The 25,546-nt window shown below is 45.3% G+C and overlaps 1 protein-coding gene across 1 annotated transcript in view; it reads left to right on the forward strand.

Moving 5' to 3' along the window:
• ELL (elongation factor for RNA polymerase II) overlaps positions 1-25,546 on the forward strand; it is a 48,362-nt gene that overhangs the window by 7,882 nt on the left and 14,934 nt on the right. The window contains exons 2-5 of the mRNA XM_041424682.1: positions 15,019-15,066; positions 19,902-20,023; positions 20,321-20,484; positions 23,339-23,592. Of these exons, the coding sequence (XP_041280616.1) occupies positions 15,019-15,066; positions 19,902-20,023; positions 20,321-20,484; positions 23,339-23,592 (588 nt within the window). The remainder of the gene's footprint in view (positions 1-15,018; positions 15,067-19,901; positions 20,024-20,320; positions 20,485-23,338; positions 23,593-25,546) is intronic.

A 25,546-nucleotide genomic window follows, 5' to 3' on the forward strand; every position in this document is an offset into this window, starting at 1 on the left:
ACTGTGCAGACATCTTGAGTAAAAAACAACTTTATAATCCACACAAGGAGAGCATTTATTGAAAATTAAGCAGCTTTTTAATTGCCTACGTGCACTGGGCTTCGTTTTTGGCCAGCGCTTGTGGATGTTGAGGATGATGGATGTGGCTGTGTTTGTTTAGTGAATAGGAGGGTCTGTTTGTGATGCTCAGAGAAGTTGATAATGACACCAAACCTGGATAACACGGACCTCTCTGTGACCAGGAGGTAGAATTTGCTTCAGAATTGTTCACAGTAATACTGACTTGTGCAGAAAACAGTGTGGAGCCCTGAGCCAAGGCTGTTTTCTGTGCTCCTGGTATATAATAAAGTGTATTATGGCTAAGTCAGTGAATGGAAATAATGTTCCCAGCTCCTTGTTAACCTGTAAATCTTGCTGTCATCAAATGTGAAAGGCTTAAGTGCAGCTGAATAGCAAGAAAAATCGGAATTTTTCACAGGGAATGCAGAGAATAAAAGCAGTGGTTCCAACTTCTCTCTGCAGGTCGGGCTCCCTCTGCTCCCCCGGTGTTGGAGGTGACCCAGGGTGCTGCCAAAGCCGTGCCTTCCCCTCTTCCAGGGAGCTGAGCAGTGTAAATTCTTCCATTCCTTCCCCATCCAGGATTCAGTGGATGCTTTTTGGGAGCCCGGCATGGGCGGAGTAGCGAGGAAGCAAATTTTTCCACCCTGCCTGAGCTTGGGCAAGCGGAAATTGTGCCTTGGAAGCCATATAAGGCCCGAGAGCCGTCCTGGCTGGGCTCACCTTGCCACCAGGATGCTGGGGAAGGGAGCAGCCCTCGCTCCCAGGGAGAGTTTCAGGGCCTTTGAAGTGCTCCCTGTGCGTCTGCCACTTGCCAGAGGGACGGTGTGGCCGCCCTGATTTAGGTGACAGCAGCTCATTAACTCCCTGAGTTTTGTGGGGCTCCAGCAGCCGGCCCCAAACGGAGGCGGAAATTCGTGATTCAGAGTGAAACTGCTGTAAAATGACGGAGCTGGGAAGGTCGGAGCCTCTGTCACAGGGTGTCTTCATTTCCTTCTGCAGCGTCTGAGGCAGATCCTGCTGACTGCAGACAGTACTGAGCAGGACTTTGCTCTGAAACGAGAGTTCCTGTGGCATTAAAATAGATTTTTGAAAAGCCTGGCAGCACCTGTTCCCCCTGCCAGGGATGTTCAGCCCTCAGAGCTGCCGGAGCCCCAATCGTGACCTCTGCTTCTGCTTCTCGCAGAATTAAGAACAACTTCTGCTCCCATAAATAGTTCCTTAAGAAGTGCGTAGGAGCTCTGTGACCAATTTCTTTTGAAAAGTGCTTTCAGTGACACCCGTGGCTGTGACCTTGCTCGCTGTTCCCACCCCGTGTCCTTGCAGGGCAGCTGTGTTTTCATGGGGGCCTGGTGGTCCTGGCCACAAGCTCTGCTTCCTTCTCTCATTTAATCAACACTAAAAAGAACCTTTGGTTATCTGAGTGTTTTGTGGGAAGCTGCTGCTGCTTTTCCTGCTGCAAATCCCAAATGCTTCCTGCCTCAGTGAGGTCTTCATTCCCTAATTCCACTGAGGTGGCTGAGCATCTGAAAGCTCCCGTGTTCCTGACACATGTCACAGCTCCCAATCCTTGGTTTTATTCCAGAAGTAAAGTGTGGTTTTCCAGAGGAGAATGATGCAGCCCAGCCAGTGCGTTGTCACAAACCAGTTCTCCCAACCTGGAGTCTTGGAGCTGGTGGAGAGCCCCAAAACACCCAGCTCCGCTCAGGAAGCGGCTTCGTGTTTAATCTTTGCAAACGTGGAAATGGGAAGAGGGAGGCAGTAATGGATAAAGCAAAACATATTTAACCTTTAGGGACGTAAATGGGATATCTTGGATCTGTTTGGAACAGCCACTGGGGTTGACGTGGAACGTGGTGGTGATTAAAACCAACAGCAAACATTTTTCTGCTCATGAATTACGGACTTTGTTCTTAATGCATTAAAATCTAGAGCACTTTGGGGTTTCTTAACGTGGAGGGGGAGAAGAAATAGATTTATTACCTGGAAGGTTTGATGTTATAGTTCCAGGCATGTTTCCACAACCTTCCTGCAACCATTTGGAGCTGTACCTAATGTGGGTGCTGCCTGCACCGGGCTGCAAGTTTGAGCTCTCTCATACAATTAAAGCCATTTAACTGCATCTACAGACCTTTTACTTGTCATTAAGACTAAATTTACTGACGCTGACAGCAGGAAGAAACACATTTACCTTAACTCAGATGGGCTAAGAGAGCAAAACGTTCCAGCTGACGATGACTTGCCTGGATTGTTAAATTTAGACCAAAAATTCTGGTCAGACAATTAAGTGCCGGCTCAGTGGCCACACCACTTCTTTTGCATGTGTGAATTGGCTGAGCTGCCTCTGTCAGGCAAGAGAGATTCTCTGTCTGAATGTCTGAATTCTCTGAGGGTTTTTGGGCTCAGACCTGGGGAGTCTTTTCGTGGCACTGTGGTCGCTCCCTGTTTGGTCAGCAGCCCTGGTATGTTTTTCCTCTTCTTATCTGAAAATTTTTCATGTTTATTTTTGGAATTCGTTGTAACCTGAACTTTCTCAGGTGTCCTTGCGGAGAGCAAAGAAACATCTAACTTATTTTTTAGGTAGATTTTTGCCAGTTGAGAAGAGTGTGTTCTTTCTTTCACTGTTTGTCGCTTTATTTTTGGATCAGGTTTGTTACTGACCAGCCTGGCAGTGCAAATACAGAGGTAGTTGAAACAGTGCAGGTTCTGTGCTTCTTGCTGAAGTAAAGGCAGCACCTAATTTAACTTCTTCAGGCAACTGCCTTCACTTTTCTCCTGGAGAAAGCATCCCTGGAAGCTGGAGGAGGCTGTTAGCAGAGGGTATGTAACACAAGGTTCTATCGTGGTAGGAAATCTACAGAGGTTTCCCTTGCTCAGTATGTTCAGCTGGATTTTTCTTGGGCAGTTTCCCTCAGTGATAGGAGAAAACTTGAAATATTTGAGTGCTTTATTGCTTTCTCCCCTGTGGAGATGGCAGGAAGTTTGGGTGACGCCCCTGCTGAATTCCAGGTGTCTGTCAGGTTGTATTCCCTCTGTCCTGGTTGGCATTGGAGCACCTCTGTTTGCCTGGAGGCCAAAAGAATCTTGAGTCTGAGCATCTTGCTTTAGATTTTGAGGTTGCTCTGGCTCGTGGGGTGTTGCTGGTGGGATTTCTCTGGGATCCTTCAGGATCCAGGCTCTGACTTTGCTTTATCGCAGCCTCTTCCAGCAGCGCTGTCTGTGACTGTGTGAGGAACATCTGAAGATCATCTTCAGCAGAACTTTCTCAGACTAGTAATTACTCTTCCCTCCGAGTGTCAATAGGATATAGCTGGGCACAAGGAAAACAGAACTGGTCCAGGCTTGTTTTCCTGGGCTCAGCAGTGTGAGGTGAGATTTGTTCCGGGATGGTTGAATGGGTTCGTCAATCTGATCTCTCAATTGTCTTTCTATATTTTTCCCTTGCAAGAAAAGGAGTAAAGCCCTGTGGAAGATAAGGATCGTTCTGATGTTTCAGCAGCTCATTTAAGCCACCTTATGAGCACATAGGCAAGTGAATCAGCCCTGGTGTCTTAATATGTCCTAAAATAAATTAGACTTTCGTAAGCAAATTCGGTGGGTTTGAACTGCTGTATTTTCATTAAAAGATTGCAGTGGAGAAAACGCTCTTTAAAATTCAGCCTCGGGGTTGTGTTGTTCATTAACTGATAGTCACTCCTGTTTACCTTGTGTGATAAGTCCCACGTTAAGAATGGCCAGCAGTGCTGATGCCGTCACAGTTGCCCTTCAGAGAGAATTGCTCTTTTTTTTTTATGGCTGGCTTTACTGACAGGTGGGAGTTTTTTTGGATAAATGCAAACAGCCACGACTTACCTCTCCTAATCATGGAAAACCACTTGTTTGGCTTTTTTTTTTTTTTTTTTTGGTCCCCCTGTTCTTAGCAGCTTGGTAACGCTGTTGTTGGTACAAAGGTCATTTAAAAATCTGACATGTCAGCCCAGCAACATACTGCTCCTTAATGAGGCTTAAAACCAGCATGGAGCTGCCTGGTGGAAATAAATTTGGAGCTGCAGAATAGAAGGAGACATGTGAACAGCTTACTGGGATGGGATCACCTGGCTTTCCTCTCACCAGCTCCCCCTCCCCGGGTCTCTCCTGGGTACTTGCAGTTCTCTTGCATAAAGGGGTTTAATTTTTCCTCTTGTTATTCAAATGAGCCCAGGTGTTTGACAGCACATTTGTGTTCTCAGAAGAAAAGCAACGAAAATACCTCCTGAAAATCCAGGCACGATGTTTTTAAAAATGATTCTTTCCTGCCTTTGAGGTTTTCTCTCCTCCTCGACTTGGCCTCCTGCTGCCCCACTGAGGAGGTCCTGCAACACCTCTGACTTCATCCCCAGCTGGCTGAAGCCCTCCTGTCCCTCCTGCTCCCCAGGATGTCACTTGCCACTGAACCCAAGCTCTTGAACCTCCCTGTTCTCCGTGGCACTCCCTCAGTCCTTTGAATGTCTGAAGGCTTTTCCTCTAATCCTGTTCCCCAGCACTACTGGAATTTCAGCACCTTCAGCCTCGCCTCAGTCTTTTCGGCTCTTTGACTGTTCTCCAGTGAAAACTAGGTCAGAAACAACCGTCAGCTCCTGATATTTCACCGTTCCTGTTTTATAAGTTGTAACCCAGTGTTGCTGTGTTTAATCTCTTGCTTTAATTTTCACGTATTAAGTGTCTCAGCTCGCTCTGCGTGAGCAGCCTGACGCAGTAAAACTGCTCCAAAGAACATCCAGGCTGGACCAGCCACGTTACCTTGATTGGGGCTGAAAAGGTGAATTACCTTGTTTTGTTACATATAATGCTGGAGATGCCAAACTGACAGATTTTTTTCCACCAGCTCTCTCTTAAGTGTGCATTTGCTGACAATTTTGGAGCTGTATTTAGCCAGCTTCTCTTTGTGCCTGTGTGGCTTTTTAACCTGATGAGTTAAAGAAAAACAGCTTAAAAACAATAATAATAATAATTGGAAACCCACAGGTTGCTGAAGAACACATCAATGCAGGTATATTGGAAGGCATTTAAGAGATTTATTTTTAACTGAGTTGTAGCTGACTGGACCCATTCAGTGTTTTTAGAAAACTATTCTTGGAATGGTACTTGAAGTGTGAGCTGAGGTGCCTCAGTGTTCAGTGAAATCCACCTGGTGTAATTCAAGAGTATCCTTCTTCCTTTCTCTTAGGCAGACTTGGAGCCAGCCAGTGCTGGAATCCTTGGGCATTCCAGCATAAATGGGATTTAAATGAATCCTTACTTTTCAGTCTAACTTAAAGGTTGTGGTTTTAAAGTTGTGCCTGAGCTGTTGTCTCTGAAAAGTTTTTTCCAAGTTGTTTATTAAGCTGTTCTTAAGGCACTTTAATTTTCTTCCTTCGTGTGTCTCCTGCTGCTCTGTGGTTGTTTTTCAAGGATCCCCATCCAGGCACAGGGTGGGATTGTTGGGGTGTCTGTGCAGGGCCAGGAGCTGACCTTTGATATTCCTTGTGAGGAATCCCTTCCAACTCAGGGAATCAGTGATTCCGTGGTTTTCCTAGGATTTGAGGATCCCTGGTTTGCAGGTACCAGTTTGATCCAGCTTTTTGCTTTCCATCTGGGAAACATTACCTGTGTTTGACAGGTGGGGGAGTTTGAACCTGAGCTGAAATGCTTCATTTAAGGAAAAACTTCTGGAGAGGCCAGTGGAACAAATCCCAGCCCTAAATGTGGCTCTGTAGTCACTTCCCATCTCTTGTGTGGCCCTCAGCCTCAGATGGAGGAGCTTGGGTGTCTTAATCACTTCTGGAAGCTTTATTTATCCATGATGGGGATGAGGGGGAGTTAAGATGTGCTATCGTGACACACTTTTCTGTATTAATTTGGGAAACGTTTTCTTCTGGCAGTTGGGTGTTTTGTACAGTGCAGAAAGCAAAATACTTGTAGTAGATACATTTGATACAGCTGGTCCTGGAAAAGCTTTTAATTATTTTACCCTCTGAGCCCCAAAACTGTGTTGCTGAATTGCTTGAGAAAGGCTAAAATCAGGGAAAAGTGCCATCTCCAAGAGGGACAGCAGCGAGCCAAGTGATTTGTGTGATGGAAGTTTGTTTTTCTTGTCATTTCCACAAGGTTTTTGGGGTTCTTGCAGAGGTGGCCACATCTCCAGCACCTCGAAATCAGCAAATTTCCCTCTTCTGCCAGAGAGAGCACAGAAGGCTTCGTTCAAGGTGTCTTGTTAGACAGGAATGACTCTTAAAATATTAATCTGAGAACATCCAAACCTTCTGAATTCTTGGCTCATAACAAGTGAATCCTCCAGGGAAAACCAGCACTGCTGGTCACCTTTAGCAGAGTTGGGAATTTTGGATGATTCCGTTTCCTTCTGCCAGTTTTGTTGTTGTGGTGTTGTTTTCTTCCCCTCTGTCCTTTCCCAATTTAACAGGATCATCTGATAACTCCAATAAAACACTGCAAAAACAAGCAGAGTTGCATGCAAGAGATGATTACCCAGGGAATTTTGGGCATGGATGTCTTAATGGCATTCTTGCCAAACTGAGGTCTCTGAATTGTCTTGCAATGCAGATGTGTGCAGATGCTGCAGATACTGCTGGACTTCTCTTAGAGGAATATTTAAGATCATGTTTAAGATCATGTTTAAGATCATGTTTAATATCATGTTTAATATCATTAGTACTTCCAGTATAGGGAGGCAGAACAGGAAACTTCATTTTGCAATACTGTTTTTTGTTGAAAACAGTGCTTGAAAGCAAATCCATGTGTTTGAAAAACAAATCTAAGGGTTTGCTTTCCTTTGCCTGCACTTTAGAAATGCCAATATTTACCTTCCTTTTTTCTCCCCTGTCTTTAATTTACTGTAACTGCTCAAAGCCAGGCAGTGTAGCTCTGCAAGAGAGGGACAGACTCAGGCCATGTGAGCAGACTTAAATTCAAATTAATTTTACTTCAGCCACTTCTTCTTTCCTGTATAAGCAACCTACTCTAGATTTGCTACTTTTAATAAGGGATGAGCATTGGGATTTGTTCATTTAACTCTTCCTCAAATTAGTTGCAAGTCATAAAACAGTAGGACTTATTTCTAGATTTTTTTTTTTTTTGCAATGAATTTGCCAGCACAGCATTATCTTTGGAGGAGAGCTTTGGGAAATGTTGTTGCAACTTGTTTTATGCTTTCCCAGTTTTACCTTTTACTGCTTTCAGTCAGAGTTAGAGGAGAAAAATCCCTTCAGGAAAAAGGGTGATAAAAAGAAGAGTTAGTGCAGAATTCTGCTGATTTCTGGTGTGCTTGTGGAAAAGGGATCCTTGAACCTCTGTCTCAAGGAGAACAGGACAAGACTGAAATAAAGGTGTTTGAATGGGCACTTTTGACTCAAGAATGCAGCAGTGAGTAATGAAATTAAAATAGCTTTGAGGGCTGCTGGCTCTCAGTGTCAGGGAGGGTCTGGAACACCCTTCTGCAGGGAGTAACGGATGCAGAAATCCACTCACACAAAATGAAACTTCCTTTTCAGGGAGATGCAGTAATTGTATCAAAACTGGGAGGTTTTTTTTACTTGCAGGAAGGAAACTCCTGGGTTATTACACTAAAAAATGGGCACCGTGTTCTGTGACTTAGTAATTCTTTCATTATAGACATTTTTAATTGATTTTGCCTGCTTTGATCAATTCTAAACACTGGAAGCTGCACAGGGATGCAGAGGAGCTTTTTTCCTTCCAAAAACCTTTCCTCCCTAAGCCTTTGGAAGTCGTGGGAGTTGGCTCCTGGTCCTCTGACAAAGCCTCCCTGAGCAGCCCCATCTTGTTAATAGTGGGATTGGTGGGAGTTTGTCATGATTAAACTGCAGATAATCATCATTACAGCCCTTGTGGCAGCTTGGTGATGAGACTTTATGATTATTGCTCTCCTTAATGAGCAGGTCTGCCTTAACTCAGTGCAGAAGCAAAGAGGGAAAACATGAAGTTAAAAAAAAAAAAAAGGAGAACTGTCCCGTTGGGAAACGTGCCCAGAGTCTCCCAAGTTGGATTCCCACAGGAGACCAGCTCCTGCCTCTGCTCCTGGGATCTGGAGCTGTGGCTGAGTTAATTGGGAGCCCGTGGTGCCACAAACCCTCTTTGATCTTTTCCTCTTTCTTGCCACCCACCTTCCCCCTGACCTCTCTGCTTTCGGGGTGGGTTTGAAACCCTCTCATTTTTGGGGCTGGGTTTGGAGTCCCCTCTGCTTTTGGGGTGGTTTCCCTCTGCTTTTGGGGTGGTTTTCCTCTGCTTTTGGGGTGGTTTTCCTCTGCTTTTGGGGTGGTTTCCCTCTGCTTTCCATCTTCAGCCAGACAGAGCCCCCAGACCCCATCCAGCAGTGAAGCAGCAATGAATCCAGTGGCCATTCCAAAGGGAATGAAAATGTTGTAGCTCTTGAAATGAATCTGTCTTCTTGTCCTCTTGCAGTGTGTCTCCCCACACCCTGGCAGGGGAGCCTTTTTTTCCCTGCAGACAGGTGGATTTAACTCTTCAGTGTCCTCTGCAAGCTGGAATTCTCTTTGGAGACAGAGCATTTTCTCCTCGCAGCCTTTTCTCTCTCTGTGTTTGTATTTATTGCAGAGCAAATCCCTGTCTGTGTCTGTGCTCATGAAAGAGTTCCTCACTTTTTGTGCCTGCAGTGCCTTAGAAATTTGGGAGCAGGGATTGCAGGAAGGCATTTGGTGCTTCCTGCTCTGGGGAAAGGCTCAGCCCAGTGGATGGGGCTGCTCTGTTTGCCAGAGCCAGGCTCTGCTCCAGCCAAACAAAGTCTCCTGCTCCACAGTGGGCTGAGCAAACTCGATACCAATTCACAATACTTTAATTATTTCTCCAAGGATTTGAACCTCCTTTTCATTTTCTTCCTGAAAGGCATTGCCTAAATTGCCTCTGTGCCCAGCTTTCCTTCCTGGTGGAAAACTACTGTACCTTGTGCTGGCCAAACATCCTGGCTTGATGGTCAGGAGAGAGTCCCAGGTTTGTCCCAGGATTTTTTGGGGTGTGTGGGGGAGCTGGAGCTCCCTTCCCAAACCCACCTTTCCCAAGGTTGCTGAGGATGACCAAAGGATCAGAGCTGTCTGTTCTTTGGGAGTTTAAAACTTTTTTTTTTCTTGCAAATACAGAAAAATCATCACTTAATGATGTGCTAGGAAGCAAAAGATTCCTTTGAAGCGCTGGAAAGTTTTACTTGGAGTTACCAAATTGAGACAAAAAAAGTTTTGCTGGGCTTGAACAACCTGGGATAGTGGCAGTGTCCCTGCCCATGGCTGGGGATGGAACTGGATGGGGTTTAAGGACCCTGCCAACACAAATAATTCTGTTATTCTGTGAAAAAAACAGTGGGAATCTGGCAAAAATCACCATGTGCTGCAGCCTGTCACTCAGGCTGGAGAGCCTCCACCTCCATCCCTTGTCCTGACATTTTGGGATGGGTATTTGGGGAGCCATGGGATTTCATGTACCCTCATTCCATCTCCTTCCCCTAATTCCTGCCTGGAGGAGCCCTGGCACTGCAGGGAGCAGAGAGGAGCTCTGGAGCTGCAGGGTGCACAGCTTGGTTCAGTTTGAGTCCCCAGCTGAATTCTGCAGCAGGGACCCAACAAACACACTGGATTTTATTCAGGAGGAGCTTTTTAACCTGGATTAGCTGAGATCAGAAGCTCCAGGCATGCGAGAGAGAACAGGCTGCATGGCTGGCTCAGCTCTCGTGCCTGTGGGGTGACATCTTGATGACAGTGGAGTTTAATTGCTCTCTGCTTTGCTGATACAGGCTATTGTCCATTTAGGGCCTGGCTTTCTGCTGTACAGGGCAGGACAAAGCATTTCCATTAGGCTACAGTTTGGTTTTTAACTTAATCATGTGTCTTACTCTCTAAACTTTCCACAAAGGTGGAGGTTTTCTGCATTTCAAGTGGGATGATAGCTGAGATGCTCAGTGTGTGCTGATGTCAAAGCCTGCTGGTGATGCTTCCTGGTAAAATTGGTAATTTTATTAGAATGGTGAAATTCTGTAACTCTGAGGAGCTGGGAATGGTGAAACTCTGTAACTTTTGGGCTGGGAATGGTGAAATTCTGTAACTTTGGAGCTGGGGATGGTGAATGAAATTGTGTAAGTTTGAGGAGCTGGGAATTGTAAAATTCTTTAACATAACCATAAATTTCAGCAAATCAAGTTGGGGTTTTTTTAGCTGACACTTTAAACTTCTTTATTTTAGATCTTATAGAAACACACTCAATTTTTAACCCTGGAAAATTAAACTACTGAGGAAGCAACATTTGTGCTGTAACAGCCCACTTTAAATGATGCAATTAGAACCAAAGAAGCCACTGTGCCTTTTGCAGTTTAGCAATTAAAAACTTTCAAACATACAGCCTAGCATTTTGGCTGACATAAAAGCTTTTGAGCATTTTATTGCTGCTTGTACTTCTGGGCAGGATTTGTAGGTGCTTTAATATTATGGTGATAATGTGTCCATTAATGCCTATTAGGCAAATGATAAATAATAAATACAAACTACAGTTTAGAGTAATTGGTGAGAGTCCAGCCCTTAAACCTTCATCAAAAGCAACCTTTTAAATAATTATTTTTGTTAAAAGCTGGAGTGTTCACTTCTGCCCCAAATAAATTCTTTTAAATGTCAGGGAGAGGAAAATGAGGGGGGTCTGTGAGAGCACTGGATCATCAAGGTGATAAATGGGATTATCTTGGAGAGGAGGAGTCAGCAAAGGTGTCCATGGAATAATTTCAGGATTGCAGCCTGAGGAACTCCTGTCACACCCTGCTCTGCTCCTGCTCCCTGGGGTTTGCAGGATCCCATCAGCATCCCTGGGAGGAGGTGGGTGAATCCTAAAATCCTCCAGCAGCATCCCCACGGCTCACCTGGGCAGCTGGCACCTCTCTCGAGTGGAAAGCCTCAACCAGTGGTGGATTTACATGGAATTTCCAAGGCTCTTTCCATGAGAATGTTGGATTTGAATAGCAAAACTGTAATTTTCGAGTCACAGCAGAACTCCATCCCATGTGTGCTCAACTTCAAACAGGATCCTCGAGAGGCCCCAAATTGCAGATGGAAATTGTGTTGCAGGGAGACGGCGTTTTAATTCCATAAGTAATAGATGGGACATGAAAAAAAGGAATATTCAGGAGGCTTTTTTGGCTGCTCAGTTTCTGGGAGGGAGGAGGTAAATACAGGCCTTGGAATAGTGGAATGTCCTGGGAGAAGCCTCAGTGGCTCTCTCCTGGGCCAGCTTGGGCTAATTGGCTTCCAGCAAACCTCACACAGCTTCACTTGGAGCTGTGGGTCTGTTCCAGGGTATTCCTGCCCCCTGGGATTTGAATTTCTTGCTGCTAATGAACTCAGGGACCCGGAGGTGTCTCCTGGCTCGGGGTGGATCTGCTTTGCCTTTGGACTCTGCTTTGCTTTGCAAGCTCTTGGGGTGTTTAAAGCAAAAATATGAATGCAAAATGAAATCTGGGGAGCTCTGCAGGAGCTTTTCTCAGGTATCCAGGTGTGCTTAAACTGAGGATCCTCCTGGATTTGGGGCTTTTTTATCCCACCCTTGGCCCAGCTGTGCCAGAGGAAGCAGGGGAGGGAACCTTGCCTAAATTTGGACCTTGCTGTGTGGGCTAAAGAAACATAAACCAGTCATAACCAAAGAATTAAAGAGGAACTTGGAGTTTGGGGCATTACAGAGTCAGAAATTTGTGCTTTTTTAAGCAATTTCTTGTTGTTCCCATTTTTGTAAGTGCTTCCTGAGGTGCAGCAGCTTTACCTGAGCACTGGTTTTACCTGGAATTGCACATGATGGTTGGAAACATCCCATTGATGCCAGCCTTGCTTAGCAGGATTTTATAGTTTCTTTGTATATTTATTGGAATTCTTGCTACTAATTTAAACTGTTTGTAAGGAGCTTTAAATTCTGAAAATAATCCCCTTGTTCCAACACAAATAAGGGTAAATTTTCAGCTCCACTCTGGGCATTGGTGGCTCTGAACATCCAACAAAACAGAAAAACACATCAATACTAAGTTTAGGCAATTATTTTCCATAGAACACAGCCTGCAGTATAAATTCCAGTAAATACACGACAGAACTTCCCAAAATGATGTCTTCTTTAATTATATGTATTTCCCTGAAGAAACAGAGAGGTTTCCAGTTGGCTCCTTGACCTGAGTATTTCCAGTGTCCTTTCTGATCCTGGGTAGGAACATCCATCCAGCTTTTCCTCTAAAGGTGTTGAAAACCTTTGGCCAGCTTCAATCAGCCCTGATAAAATAATTCATTTTACATTCAATTCTTCCCTATTTTATTGACACTTTCTTGTTCTTCCTATTATTTCCTCAGCTTCCATGTGCCATACCTGGAATATTTAAGTGTGAGGAGCTTGTTTTCCTCTTGTTTGAACACAAAGATGGGGTTTCTTCAGCATCCTTGATTTGCCAAGGATTTGCTGCGTGCAGGGCTGACTTGGTTTAATTGGAAAGGCAGAGGCAAAGACCTTGTTCCCACTCAGAAAAGATGGAATGGCATTTCTAGGAACTGGAACACAGGAAGTTCAGTCATGGCATCACTAAGGAAGAGGAATTGAGTGACTCTGAGGTGACTCTTGAGAAAATGACAGAGGGATTTTGGAAATGGCAGCAGGAACTCTTGATAATCAGGGTTGTTCATCCAAAGCTATCCAAAGAAGTTAACCCAAATGAAGATATAAATGGAAATGTGGTTTTAATTTGGTTTCACTCATTCATGTGTTCTTTTTATTCTGAATGAAGGTGTCCATGCAGGGATTTAATTTCATCTAATAAAGGTACTTAGAGTCACATCCTTAATTAGTTCAGGGTGTGCAGTGTGCTCTCCTCTTGCATGAACATCCTGAAGGAGCTGTAGCCAAGGAATTGGACATCAGGGGAGGCTCAGGGATGGTGCTGCTGAGACCCCAAAATTCCTTCCCTGCCTCAAAAGGGACCTGGGATTTGCAGTGTCCATCCAGATCCATCTGTTCCCTGGGATCCCCTCTGGAGCCTGGCTGGGACTTCCAGCACTGTTCCTCCACAGGGATGCCAAACAGGCACAGGCAGAAATGCTGAATTTTGGGAAATACATCTCAGCTTTGCCACTGAACTTACAGAAAGCTGATATTACCCACTCAACTTCACGGTTTATTTGTAGATTGTGGGATTTATAAGTTCTGTAATTAAACCATGTCTGATTTGTGCATCAGGACTTTTGCTCCTGCCTCCTTATTCCACTTCCATCCTCCTTACCCCCTTTTTATTCCCCTTAAACAACTTCCCAGACCAAAGAGCAGAACTTCCCAAATCTGTAATTTGCTGTCCAAGAGCCACATGGGTTGGTTTGGTGTTTTTTTTGTTGGGTTTTTTTTTTTTTTCTTTTTCTTTTTCTTTCCTTAAATCCAGATTTTTATCTTTTTTCAAATGCTTGTTTGCTCAAGTATGTTCCTCTGAATTTCTGGACACGGGGAACAAAAAGCTGGCCAGGCTGTGCATGAACAGTGTGCTGTGGAATGCAGTGTCGTGGCACTCGAGGAATTCAGTGATCTCTGTACCAAGAGCAAGATGTTGTTTATTGGTGCTTTTCTAAAGGTTCTTCTGGGTCTATAAAATTCTTTATCCAGGCACTCAGGGAGTGCTGTCAGCTCTGAGCGTGTTCCTGCTTTCCTCAGCATCATAAATGTCCTGTAATGATCCTGGGTGTGATGCAGGGCTGGGAAATCCTATTGGATGGGCTCTTCAGAGACTCAGACTCTGTCTTGGGCTGGGTTTATCCATCCACGTTTTGTTAGGTTTATCTGGGCTAAAAGGATTTTTGTTTTGCTGATGAATTTATCCATTTTTTTGTTGATGTCGTGCCTGAGTTCTTCACTGCTAGGCTGGAAAAGTTTTCTGAGGGATGGTTAAACTCATTAATTTCAAGCTGTTTAACTCCTTGCTGTTAAAATTTAAATATCTATTTCTCTAATCTGTTGGAAATGGATCCGTTGGAGATTGGGTGACACAAACAGCACAATCCACCTCGTGTTTTGGGCTTGTTTTCCCAAATTCCTTGTGGTTTCCCCATGGAAATGTGTCTCCCATACACATGACAACATTTTCACTTATAAATGATGCTTTCAACTTATTTATAAATTCTTCTGTCCCTTTGGAAAGCTTCACAATGGGGTCCCACGGAGCACAATCCCTGTCTTGGATACTTTGTGTGATTTAGGAAAGAAAACATCCGCAGCCCCAATTCTGCTGGAATTGGAGGAATCCAAACTCAGCCTGCCTTGGGTTGGGTCTGGTTCTTTTTTCTTCACTTAAAAACTCAGGTGAGACTTGGAATTGAAATGTCTTTGGGATCTCTGAAATGACAGCGAGGCAAAAAGGCTGAAATTGAGCAGTTTTAGAGTCACAGGAATACAATTTTTTAAATGTAAGCAGCTGAGCCTGGAGGAAGAGGCCAATTGTTGAAACAGGCAAAGCAGCAACAGGATTTTGCAACGGAGCTGCAGTTTGCTTTTCCAAGGGATTGCCAGCTTTCTCCTGGAAAAAATTTGCTCTGCGTCCTCTCAGGCAGAGAACTGGAATAAATTTTCCCCTCAAGTGTCCATTTTTTAACTCAAAACTTACATAAGCATCAAAGCTGTGCTGTTCTGTGCCCAAAATGTGGTGGAGGGGTCAGGAGGAACCAAGAGCTGCTCCTCTCCTGAGCTCAGGATGACCTTAGCTTATCCTTTTTCCTGGTAAAAATCACTGTTTCAGGATATTTTTTTTGCTTTCTTGCTTGAAATACACACTTCCCTGACCTTTCCCCTTGGAAAAAAAAAAAAAAGCAAAGTAAAACCAGGTGAAAAATCAATCTTGAGCGTGGCTTGGTGAACTTGGCCGAGTTTAGAATTTCTCTGAGGTAATTTTTGTTTTTCCACTTGTTTTTATAGGATGCTGTGACGTCAAAACCAGTCATCCAGTTTCAAGGAAGCCAAGGGGTAAGTTTGTCCCTGGAAAGTTCTTTTCCATTTAATGGGATTGAGGAATTTTGGGCTGTTCCAGCTCAAGGAATGATGCTGTGATTGCTGAGATGGAGCTTCAGGTGTGCTCCAGGAAGGTGTTTGCTTGTGGGGTCTCTCTAAAACCTTTTCCCTCTTTATTTCCTAACCTTGCTAAATCCATGGGAAATTCAGATTTATGAATTAGGTAGAACAGGGAAAAGAAAGGAAGCAGAAATCCATGCAATCTTCACCTGCATCCCAAGAAAACACCGTGCTAAACTCACTGCAAGAATTTTTAGGTCCCAGATCCTTCCAGCAGCAGAGCTTGGAGGCTGCTCTGAGTGTCCTGGAGGTTTATTTAATGTAACTGCAGTTCTGGGAGTACCAGAAGTTATTTTAGATTTAGGAGTTTTACTTCCCCAACTTCTGTTCCAGTGACAGAACTCTGGGATATTTTTAGCCCCTTGAACCAGCCTGTCATGCCCAGTTGCTGACAACGTTGAGATTTACGTGGTGGTGTTTCTGGTAAAGCAATGCAGCCCTTCAGTGAACTTGAAAAATGTCATTTAGATACCTTTTATTTCTAAAAAAGCCTGTGTTTGACTTTAGTTTCTGCATAAAGAAGGGGAGTTTAATTTTTTTTAATTTTTTTTTTTCAAGAATTGGAATTCAGCTGTAACTTCTGGTTATTTTTTATGCAGTGGCACATTAAAGCTTTTAAAAAGGCTTGGATTGAGTGGACATTAAACCCAGCACATTGTCCTTGCCCACATCCTACTTTGTGATATTATTCTCACTAACAGTCCACAGAAAATATAGCAGGAAAGACATGATTGTTATTATAAGTTTAGAAAAAAAAATACAAACCTTCTTGTCCTGGGAAATAAAGAAAGGAGCAATTTCCAGGTTTTTTACTTTGTTTAGACTTAAACTTCCCTGAAAGCTCAGCATGAAAGTGGAGATCAAAATCTGCCACTGAGGTTGGGCACAGTCAGAAGAGAGGAGGAGGGTGGCTGGTGTGTTTTATTTGATGAGCTTTGCTCATGGAATAAAGAGGCTAAAAGCACTGGGAATGCTTTCCTTTCCCTTTGGAAGCAGGATCTACACCTGACTGTTCTTGTAAAGGTGTTTAAGTTTTGGAAATGCCTCCTCTGAATGTTTTTCCTTGAAGGAAATGTAGCAAAAGGGATCAGAACAGCTTAAAGTGCTCCTCTGTCCTGAGCCTTTGCTCGTGCAGGGTTCCACAGGGATCTGATGTGGACAAGAATTAGCAACAAATATTAATTTCTGGGGCCAATTTAAAATATTTCCAAATGCTACAGCTGCTTCTAGAAATGAAAAATATAAAAATACAATTACATAAAAATACAAAAATAAAAGAGTTAATTCTGTTTGAGCCCTGAAGTCCCAGGGATGAGTCGTTGGTGGAGGAGCTGCCTGGCACCTGCAGTGTCACTCCTTGGAGAAGGAGAGGAGCCAGGAGGGCTGGGCTGGGCTGGAGGGAGGATGTGGCAGCCAGAGCTGACCTCTGCCTGCTCCTCCTCAGTGCTTAATTAATGGCACTGACGAGGAAAGGCCAAAGGTAGAGCTTTGAAGAGAGCTGCAGCTCCATGGGAGCGCACAGAAAGAGCTCTTTGTCCCTTTATTATTATTTTTCCTGGGTATGACAAGGAGCTGGCAGCTGGGGAACCATCTGCTTTTAAGGGTAGGACTCTGCACGTCAGGATTCTCCTGCTTTTTAAGGAGCTGAGGCTTGAAATGCTTTCGAGGGATCCTCCATCAGTTGGGCTGAAGAGATAATTCCAGGAATTTACCAGGCTCTCACATCCAGAGGATTGGCATTAAAACATATTTTACTTTTAAGCATTAAAACATTTTGCTTGCTTATTTGTAAATTATTTCTTCCTCAATTCCCCAATTTGCTGCCTTCCTGTTTTGTTTCCCAAAAAAAAAAAAAAAAAGCAGCTGTGGAGAATCCCATTCATTTTTTGGGGTGGGAAGGTTGTGCACAGCACAAGTGACAGTGTGGTTTAAAGCAGTCAGGTTTTAATAGTGGCAATTTTCTGTGCAAGTATTCCTCTCTCAAGAGGGAAAAGCTTCACTTGATGATTTAAGGAGGCAGGGTATAAAATAAGATTTTTAACAAACTGCTGCTTCTTGAATTTAATTCTCTAGAAGCCTTTAAATTACTGTGTCCATGTGTTTTGCCCTGTTCCAGTGTTACTCTAAAAGCTGTCAAAAATACTTTCAGTTTCTAATACACAGAAAAAGAAACTTCCACGTTTGAGACACTAATTAACCAGGGAAGGGAATTGTTGGAATAAAACCCAGGGTCAGCAAGGTGGCAGCAGAAAGGAGGAAGTCAGTGGTTGCAGCCCAAAATAAAACAGCTGTTCCAGTGACAAGGGACAAACCTCTCCTGCATCCTGGTCTGGATCCAATCTCACAGGAGCTGATAAAAACTTTGGGGGATTTTGCTTTGAGATGTGTTTCTCTGTATTGATGCTGCTCCTGTTAATGGCTTTTATTCTGTGTAATAATCAGAATTTCAGTTGTTATAACCAGGTTGTTTTTACCAGAGGGTTCCTCTGAAGTGGGACCATGGATATTCCTTAGGAGCAGCACCTGGCTGTCAGTTTTTCCTCGTGGATTTTCTTGGGTACTTTCATGAGTTTTGGTGGAGTTTTGAGCATTTTTCTCGTTGCAGTATGCATGTAAATTAGAATTTAAGAGCTGGAGTACCACAGCATTACAGATTGTGTGCAGAGCTGTGCTAGAATAACTGAAAATGCATCTATTTTGGTGAAAAGACATGCAGAATCAGAGCTTAGGCTGGCTGAAATTTGCAGGTGCTTGTGGGGTGGTGAAAGCAGGGGCAGAATTGAACTGAGGGGGGGAAAAATACCCCTCAGGTGCCAAACCCACGTGTGTGTGCAGCATTTTTAGAATGACTGTTGGGAGCAAAACATCTTTGCTTTGTGATTGGAAAATACAGCTTTTCCCCTGCTTCTTGGGATGAAGTTTTGGTATTAAGAGAGGGAGGTGAAATCTCAGTTCAGAGCGAGCTGTCCACAGATGAATGTTACTTGAAAGAAGAAAACAGAAGTTACATCTGTACTGAGCTATTTTTAAGTGTCTCTGGTTACTGGTGCAGTACCCAGCACCAAAATTAGGGCTCCCTCAAAGCAGTCACCATGCTGATTTGGTGGCTTAAGAAACCTTCTGTTTTCAGCTAAAAATAATTCCTAGATAACGGCCAGCTTGCACATGAGAGACTTTTCAGTACTAAAGTGACTCTGCCTCATTTTACAGCCTCTGGAAATGCTGCAAAAACCTTACAAAAATTCAAACCTGGGCCTTTTGCAGCAGCTGGTTTTTCCAGTGGGTAAAGCAGGAACGAGGAGAAAGTTCTTTGGTGTGTGGGGATGTGATTTGGTGACACCCTGCAGGTTTTATTTTCCAGGCTCAGGTGCAGCACAGCTCGATTCCCCCTGTTGAGTATTTCCTCTTCTTCCCATTCCTACCTAATTTCCAGCTGCAAAATCCACCCCCCAAGTCTGCTGCTTACATAACTCTGCCTCTTCTGGTAAAGCAGAAGGGAATTTTCTTCCCCCTGCCTGGGTGGGGGCAGAGGATGCCAGGAAAGATTAAAAGGGCTCAAGGGCTGCGGCACACGTTTGGCAAGGGAGATAATGAGGCTGCTCAGGGAGGGTCCAGCAGCACCCAAAAAAATCTGCTCCCAGTATTTTCAGACCAGGATCCTGGGGATAACTTGTCCTCCTGTATAAAGCAAGGCACAAGTCTGGGTTTCTGGCTCATTTTTGGAAGAAGGGAGCTCTGTTTGAGGGCAGGGAAACGCCGTGCTCGGGCTCGGCTCAAGAGCTTCTTGCTGCCTCTGAGAACATCCTGTGGTTTAGCAGAGGGACACAGATCCCTGGGTTTTCCAGGCTGCTGGAGACGTCTGAGGTCTGAAGGAAACCACCCAAAACCCCTCCTGTCCCAGCACAGTCATGTGTGGATGCCACGGGCTGGCTTGCTGGGAGTGTGTGTTTTCTACGTAGATGTGGCAATCTGGGTAAATATAAATCCATGTGGTAAAGCCTGGCCTGAAATAGGCTGGGGTTGGTGTTCCTTCTGTCTCAGCTTCTGGGAGCCATCTTAATTATCAAATATTGATGTGATAGTAGAGCTCAGATGCTGGCATTTATGTTGGATCCTGAATGCAGAGGGGAGACAGTTTTCCCTTTTGAAAAATGAATGGCTGGGGGGGGGCTTGAAAAAAACAATGCAGGATGGCTGTGGAGTTGTCTGTGGAGCACACTTAATGCTTGATTAAATATTTAATTTAGCAGCAGCGTCACACTCTACTGTGAGCCATGAAATCTTGTTATGGAATTATAATTTCTTAAAAAAGAATAAGCATGCTACCTAGTGACCTGGCTTGTGCTATGTTTAGTGCTGGATCAGTAATTCGAAAGAAACGAGCCTCGAGTGTTTTACGTTGAGCATAAACAGTGGGAGCGAGTCTGTTTTGAGGCTGAATCAATAGAATTGGGTCAGATTCCTAGAACAAGGTGGTTGTGGGCTCTGTTTGAGGCAGCTCTGTTCTCTCACAGCCACATCCACCTTCAGCTGCTCTTTCCCTCAGTCGCCTTTTCCTTCCCCCTGCGCACAGTGAATTCTTCTGGCAGCCTCTCCGTGCAGTAACCCAGGTGCTTTCCTTGTTGCAAAATGCCTCAGAGCATCCTGGCTGCAGGAGAACTGAGCTCTCCTGAGCCTGGGGTGACCCTGGTGACCAATGTTCTCCCTCCTGCTCCTCCTCTCCCGAGCAGCACATCGCCATCCCGAGGCCCGATCGACCGGCGGAAGTGCGGACCTTCACCTTTTATCTCTCCAATATTGGCAAGGACAGCCCCCAGGGGAGCTTTGACTGCATCCAGCAGTATGTGTCCAGGTGAGTGGGCATCCAAGGAAAACCCAGCTGTTTTTAGTTTTGGTTTGCTTTTTTTTTTTTGAATCCTCTCTTCTGGAGCATCTTTTCCCTAACAAAGCTTAATGCACATTCTTCATTTTCAGAGTCGTTCTGATCTATTTTGATGTGGTTTTATTTGGGAAGCATCTGATTCCCTCTCAGGTCCTCTATGTGTCCCCTCACTATTATTCAGCTAACACCCCCCAGCTGTCCCCCAGTGCCAGCCTGGTGTCCCTTTGCAGTGTCAGGAGTACCTTTTCCATTGCATTTCTCTTGCAGCAATGGCAATATCCATTTGGATTGCCTGGGAAGCATACAGGATAAAATCACCGTGTGTGCTACTGATGATTCCTACCAGAAGGCGAGGCAGAGCATGGCACAGGCAGAGGAGGAGACTCGCAGCCGGAGCGCCATAGTCATTAAACCTGGGGGGAGATATGTAGGTAAGCAGCCACTCCTTTTGGGGCTCTGCACTCCATCTGGGACTCAGCAGGCTCTGGAGGCAAATCCTGATGTTGTTGGATGATCGTGGCAGTCTGGAAAGCTCCTGGTAGTTCTTCGTGGGTGATTTAGGGGGCTGCTCTTGTGTTGTGTTGTCGTCACTTCCATCATCACCCCAAGGGAACTGTGGCTGCCCTGGAGGTGTCCAAGATCAGGTTGGAGCAACCCAAAGGTGTCCCTGCCCGTGGCAAGGGGTGGCACTGGGTGATTTTAAGGTGCCACCCAGCCTGAAGCACTGAGGGTTGTCCACGTGCAGTGGCGTGGCTCTGGTGTTAGGTCACATCTGTCACATGGCTCCCTGCTGAGCCCTCCCAGTGTCCCTGCTCCTGGCCAGCTCAGCTAAAACTGCCACCACCGTGTCACAGCTGTGCCCCACGGGACCAAGGCAGGGAGGACACAGGCAGCAGTGCCCTCTGTTCATAAACACAGGCACTAAAGCAGCCTGGCACAGCCCTTCTCACTGTGACAGCAGCAGGAAAGCCTTAGCAGAGGAGATAAAACCATGGCAAATAACACAGGGAGCCTGCAGAGACCCAGGGCTCAGGGCCCTGCTTAAGCTCAGCTCACAAACTTTAGGCACAAACAGTAACCAGAATGCAGTTTCACTATTTTTTTTTTTTCCTGAGGCAGCTGCTTCTCCTGCAGCCCATGTGATCTGCAGCCAGTCTCTTCTCAGAGGATCTGTGATGAGGATTGAGTTGCAAAATGTAGAACTGACCCAGACTCATTGTCACAGCAGCCAAGTGCTCAAAGCTGAGAAAGGAGATAGTAATCAGGAAGGAAATGCATTGATTTCCCGTAGGCCAGAAGATTATTTTGTTTAGCTCCTCTTTGAGAACATTACAGTAAGTGCCTGAAGTTAAAGCTTCTGAGGGAGAAGATTCTCAAAGCAATTTGCTTCCTGGAAAGATGGTGCAAAACTTTTTAAAATTAAAAAATACTTCTGGCTAAAACCTTTTACTGCCCTGAAATGGAGACAGAGCCGTGTGAAAGCAGCAGGGGCAGAGCGTGTGCTCACAGGGCTCCTAGATAAGATGTCAGTGTCTGAGGAGGAGAGCTCTGCTCCAAGAAGGAAGGGCTTGGAAGGACAGTCCTCGTGTGGGATCTGCAGGTCCTGGTGTGCCAGCAGCATCAGCTGATTCCTGCAGCCTGGGCTGGAGGGACAGGGCTGGCTCTCACATTTCCAGGAGAACACGGAGCTCAGCACTTGAGTGCCAGTGGAGTCCTTCCAGGCAGCTCAGATGTGGAAAAATTTATAGGAAATGTTGAAATTGGAGAGCAGCAGAACTTACAGATGTGAGCTGACACTTGAATAAATAGATATGTAAATAGATAGCTGCAGGTAAAGCTGCAGGGGATGTGTGCTTGTAGCCACACTAAATACGTGTGCATGCAGCCACAGACATGCACGTGTATAAATATTTGAAAATCCTTTGTGTCCTGGCTTAACTTGGTTTTTTCTTTTCCTATCACTGCACATTTTGGCTCCAGCCTTTAAATGGAAACCTCCCAACGTGATGTTTTTACTGTTCATGACCTGGCAAGAGTTAAGGCAGTTCTAGAAAGCTGACGAATCTTCTCTTGTCCCATTTCTGGAAACAAAATCCAGTTGACCTCTGGATTGTGGGATGTTTAACGTGCGAATTGGTGTTGTTCCCCCTCTCACCTCCCCTCAGCCCTGCTGAGGATGGCTCGTGCTTCCTCTCCCAGCACTGTGGTGTATAATAAAAAGCCAGGAAATGGGGCCTGGGTTACGCAATGTGCAGCTCAGTAAAACAAACAGTGCAGACAATCCCCAGTATCTTCAGATGACTCAGTTGCAAACGTTGCTTCCTAGCAATGGAGCAGTGCCCTGCTGGAATAAACCTCCCAAACACTTGCAGTAAATGCTGGATGTTGTTTGTCCTAGTGAAGGTCACTTTCTCCAGCCCAAGTGATTATTGATTGGATCTCCAGGTTTCTAGACCTTGCAACCCACACGTTTTGTTTTCAGCTTTGCTTGGTTTGCCTTTGGTAGCAGGAACCTGCTCCTGGGTTTGAAAAGGTCCCTGTGCTTTGATTTGGGCTCTGCTGAGAGATGGTGTGAGCGTTCTGTTTTTCAGTAGGAAAAATGAACTGCTGGATGGTGCTGTCAGCAGCCAAGAACCTCAGTGGGGATGGAGCTGAGATGCACTTCTGAGGCAGCTTTATGTTGTCCCTCATCTGCAGCGGAGAAGGGGTTATTCCATCAGCACAGGCAGCACCCTCATGAATAGGCTGATGGCCCAGTGTCAGCCCCATTCATGGGGCCGTGTTTGGAGGGGGAAGGGAGGTGACCCAGCCCCATAAAGTTCCTATTGTTCTAAAAGCAGAAACATCTGCTGGAGGAGCTTTTTTGCTGAGCTCAGCAGCGGGGAGCCTCTCGTTGACCAGTTCTGGCCTTTCCACTCCGTATTTCCCACTCTTCTACATAATAATGCAGAATTTTCTTCTCGTAGGGAGGGCAAAAAATAGTTCGATTAACCGTGGGGGATACGTGCACTTGGGATAAACGAAAAGCTGGCAGACAAAGGGAGCTTTATGTGAGCTGGTGGCCAATAATGCTCAGGTTTCCAGAGCTTGGTGTTGCTGTTTACTCGTTGCAAGCTTGTCACGAACCATAAACCTCACGGGATGCTCGTTCCGGGACCGAGGGGGCGCGCTGGTGGTGTTTGTCCTTCCCTGTCACCTCGTGGCACTTTCCCAGGGCTGTGGTGACAGCCCCACCGGCCTTTTGCGAGGTGACTGCTGCACTTCACTATTCTCATCTCATTTTAGGCAAAAAGGTTCAGGTGCGTAAACCTGCACCAGGAGCTTCCGATGCTGTTCCCTCCAGGAAGCGCCCAACGCCAGTCAACCTTGCCAGTGCAATAAAGAGAGGCAATAGTGCGATTTCCCAGAGACCCTTCAAAGATAGGGTTGTGCACTTACTGGCACTAAAGCCTTATAAGAAACCTGAACTTATTCTCAGATTGCAGAAGGATGGACTTTCTCAGCAGGACAAGGATTTGCTGGATAACCTTCTGCAACAGGTTTGTACTCTGATGAAGGCAACGATTTAGGTAAAGGGAAAAAAAAAAAAAATGTCTTCTCAGCACTACCCCACCCCTCCCGTGGCAGTGGAATCTGCTATCTCCAGGCTGCAGCTGAATGTGACTCTAAAGGCTGTGGGGGACACAGTTCTCAGCTCCCAGTGCTGGTGCAGAGATAGCAGGAGCCTCCCGTGGCTACGCCTTGGGTTAGTGGGGTGCAACCAAGCTGGATGCTTTTGGCTCACCAGATCAGTCCCTTTTAGAGGGACACTTCTGCTTGGTCATGGGGAGGATTCTCTTAACAGAGGATCTACAAATTATTTGATTATAACCTCTAAATCTCCATTTTATTCTCATGGACGTAAAGGAGCAACGCTCTGTATTGGTACAATTTTTGTATGTGAAGGAAAAGATGTCCCCAGGTTTTTTTTTGTACTCCTCAGAGCCTTTCCTGCTTGGAAGTGCCAGTGGTCAGGTGTGAAGATCATGCAGCTCCTTGCCAAGCACATCATTTGTGTGTCAAGTGTGAAAGCTGTCTCCAAGCTGAATCAGTTCCTAGCACTTTGAGTCACATTAAAGGTGCCATTTTAGGCCTCGCAGTAAACACCTTCATTGCTTTATTAAACACATCATGGCTATTTATTTAAATGCTGCAGCTGCCTTCTTCTGGATTGGAATCGATTCTGGAAAAAAAAAAACTCCTTATTTTTTTTTTCTTTTTTCCTCCTTTCCATAAAGAATGAGACAGGAGTTCACTTTGCCCAAGGGCACAGGGCAGGTCGTATTAAAAACAGAGTCACAGCTGGCACAACTCGTTCCTTCCTTAGACTTTAATCCCAGAGCCCTTAATTTCCCAGCAGCGCTTTTTGCAGCACTTTTTCCAATTCTCTCCCTGAGTTTCAGAGTGAGAAAACTCTCTTGTTTCTGCTGGTGGCTTTTGATGGATGCTGTGCCCGAGCCCCGGCGGGCGAGCGGCGCGTGCGGCGCCGGCCACGGGGCCGCCCCGCTCGGGCTGAACGCCGCCTTGGCTGTGAACGTGGAGCTCGTAAAGTTAATCCCTCTCAGCCCTCCCAGGGCTCCCATCCACAGGCAGACACAGATAAGCTAAAAATTACAGGCTGTGTTAAAGCTACGCAGCTAAATCTGTCTAGGTGTGGGTTTCATTGTGCTCTTGCATCTCTCTCGCAGGACTCCGTGTTCCTGGCGGCCTTTTTGCCTCATTTTGCAAGGTTTCTATTTTTGGGAGGGTTGGGGTGGAGCTTGCAGAGTCCCACACGAGCAAAACAAGGAGGTAGCTGCTCTCAGCCTCTGTGCAGAGAAAAATCCAAGTTGTTCTTTCCAGGCTCCAGGAACAGGCAGGAAACAGAGAAATTCTGGGAGAAGTTGTTGTTTTGGTGGTTTTTTTGGGTTTTTTTTGGTAAAGGAGAACCTGGATTGGCTTTTGTCTCCTGGGTGTGTTTACAGGGATACCTCGATGTAAAACACAGCTCAAATTCTTGTTGTATTTTGGCTCAGGATTTTGGAAAGCTGACAGGACTGAAAGGAAAAACAAAGTGTTTGTCATGTAAACTGATAACTGGGCTTTCTATTTTTTGCTTATAGGGAGAGTTTGCCGTGGTGGTTGTGCAGCCTTTTGCTCTGAAATGCCTAGATTTTTAATATTTTTATATTAGCTTGTAGCCTCCCTAAAGCAAAAGCAGGGGAATCAGCAGCATCTTCAGTTCATTCAAGACTTCCCACTCCTTTGCTTGTTTTTGAGGCATTTTCCTGCTGTGTGGATAATAGAAATCCCTGAGCACAGCCACGTCCTGAATGGAGAACAGTAATCCCTAAACAGATGCACAAGATCTCCAAGCACTGAATAAAAGCATTTTCCACTTTCAAGGGTGGCAGTCCCCGAGCTGAGGGGCTCCAGCAGGGAATTTGGGCTGCAGCTGCTGGCTTTGCCTGCCTG

Source organism: Onychostruthus taczanowskii, unplaced genomic scaffold (assembly GCF_017590055.1).
Source record: "Onychostruthus taczanowskii isolate IOZ18803 unplaced genomic scaffold, ASM1759005v1 scaffold112, whole genome shotgun sequence".
Taxonomy (NCBI): Eukaryota; Metazoa; Chordata; class Aves; order Passeriformes; family Passeridae; genus Onychostruthus; species Onychostruthus taczanowskii.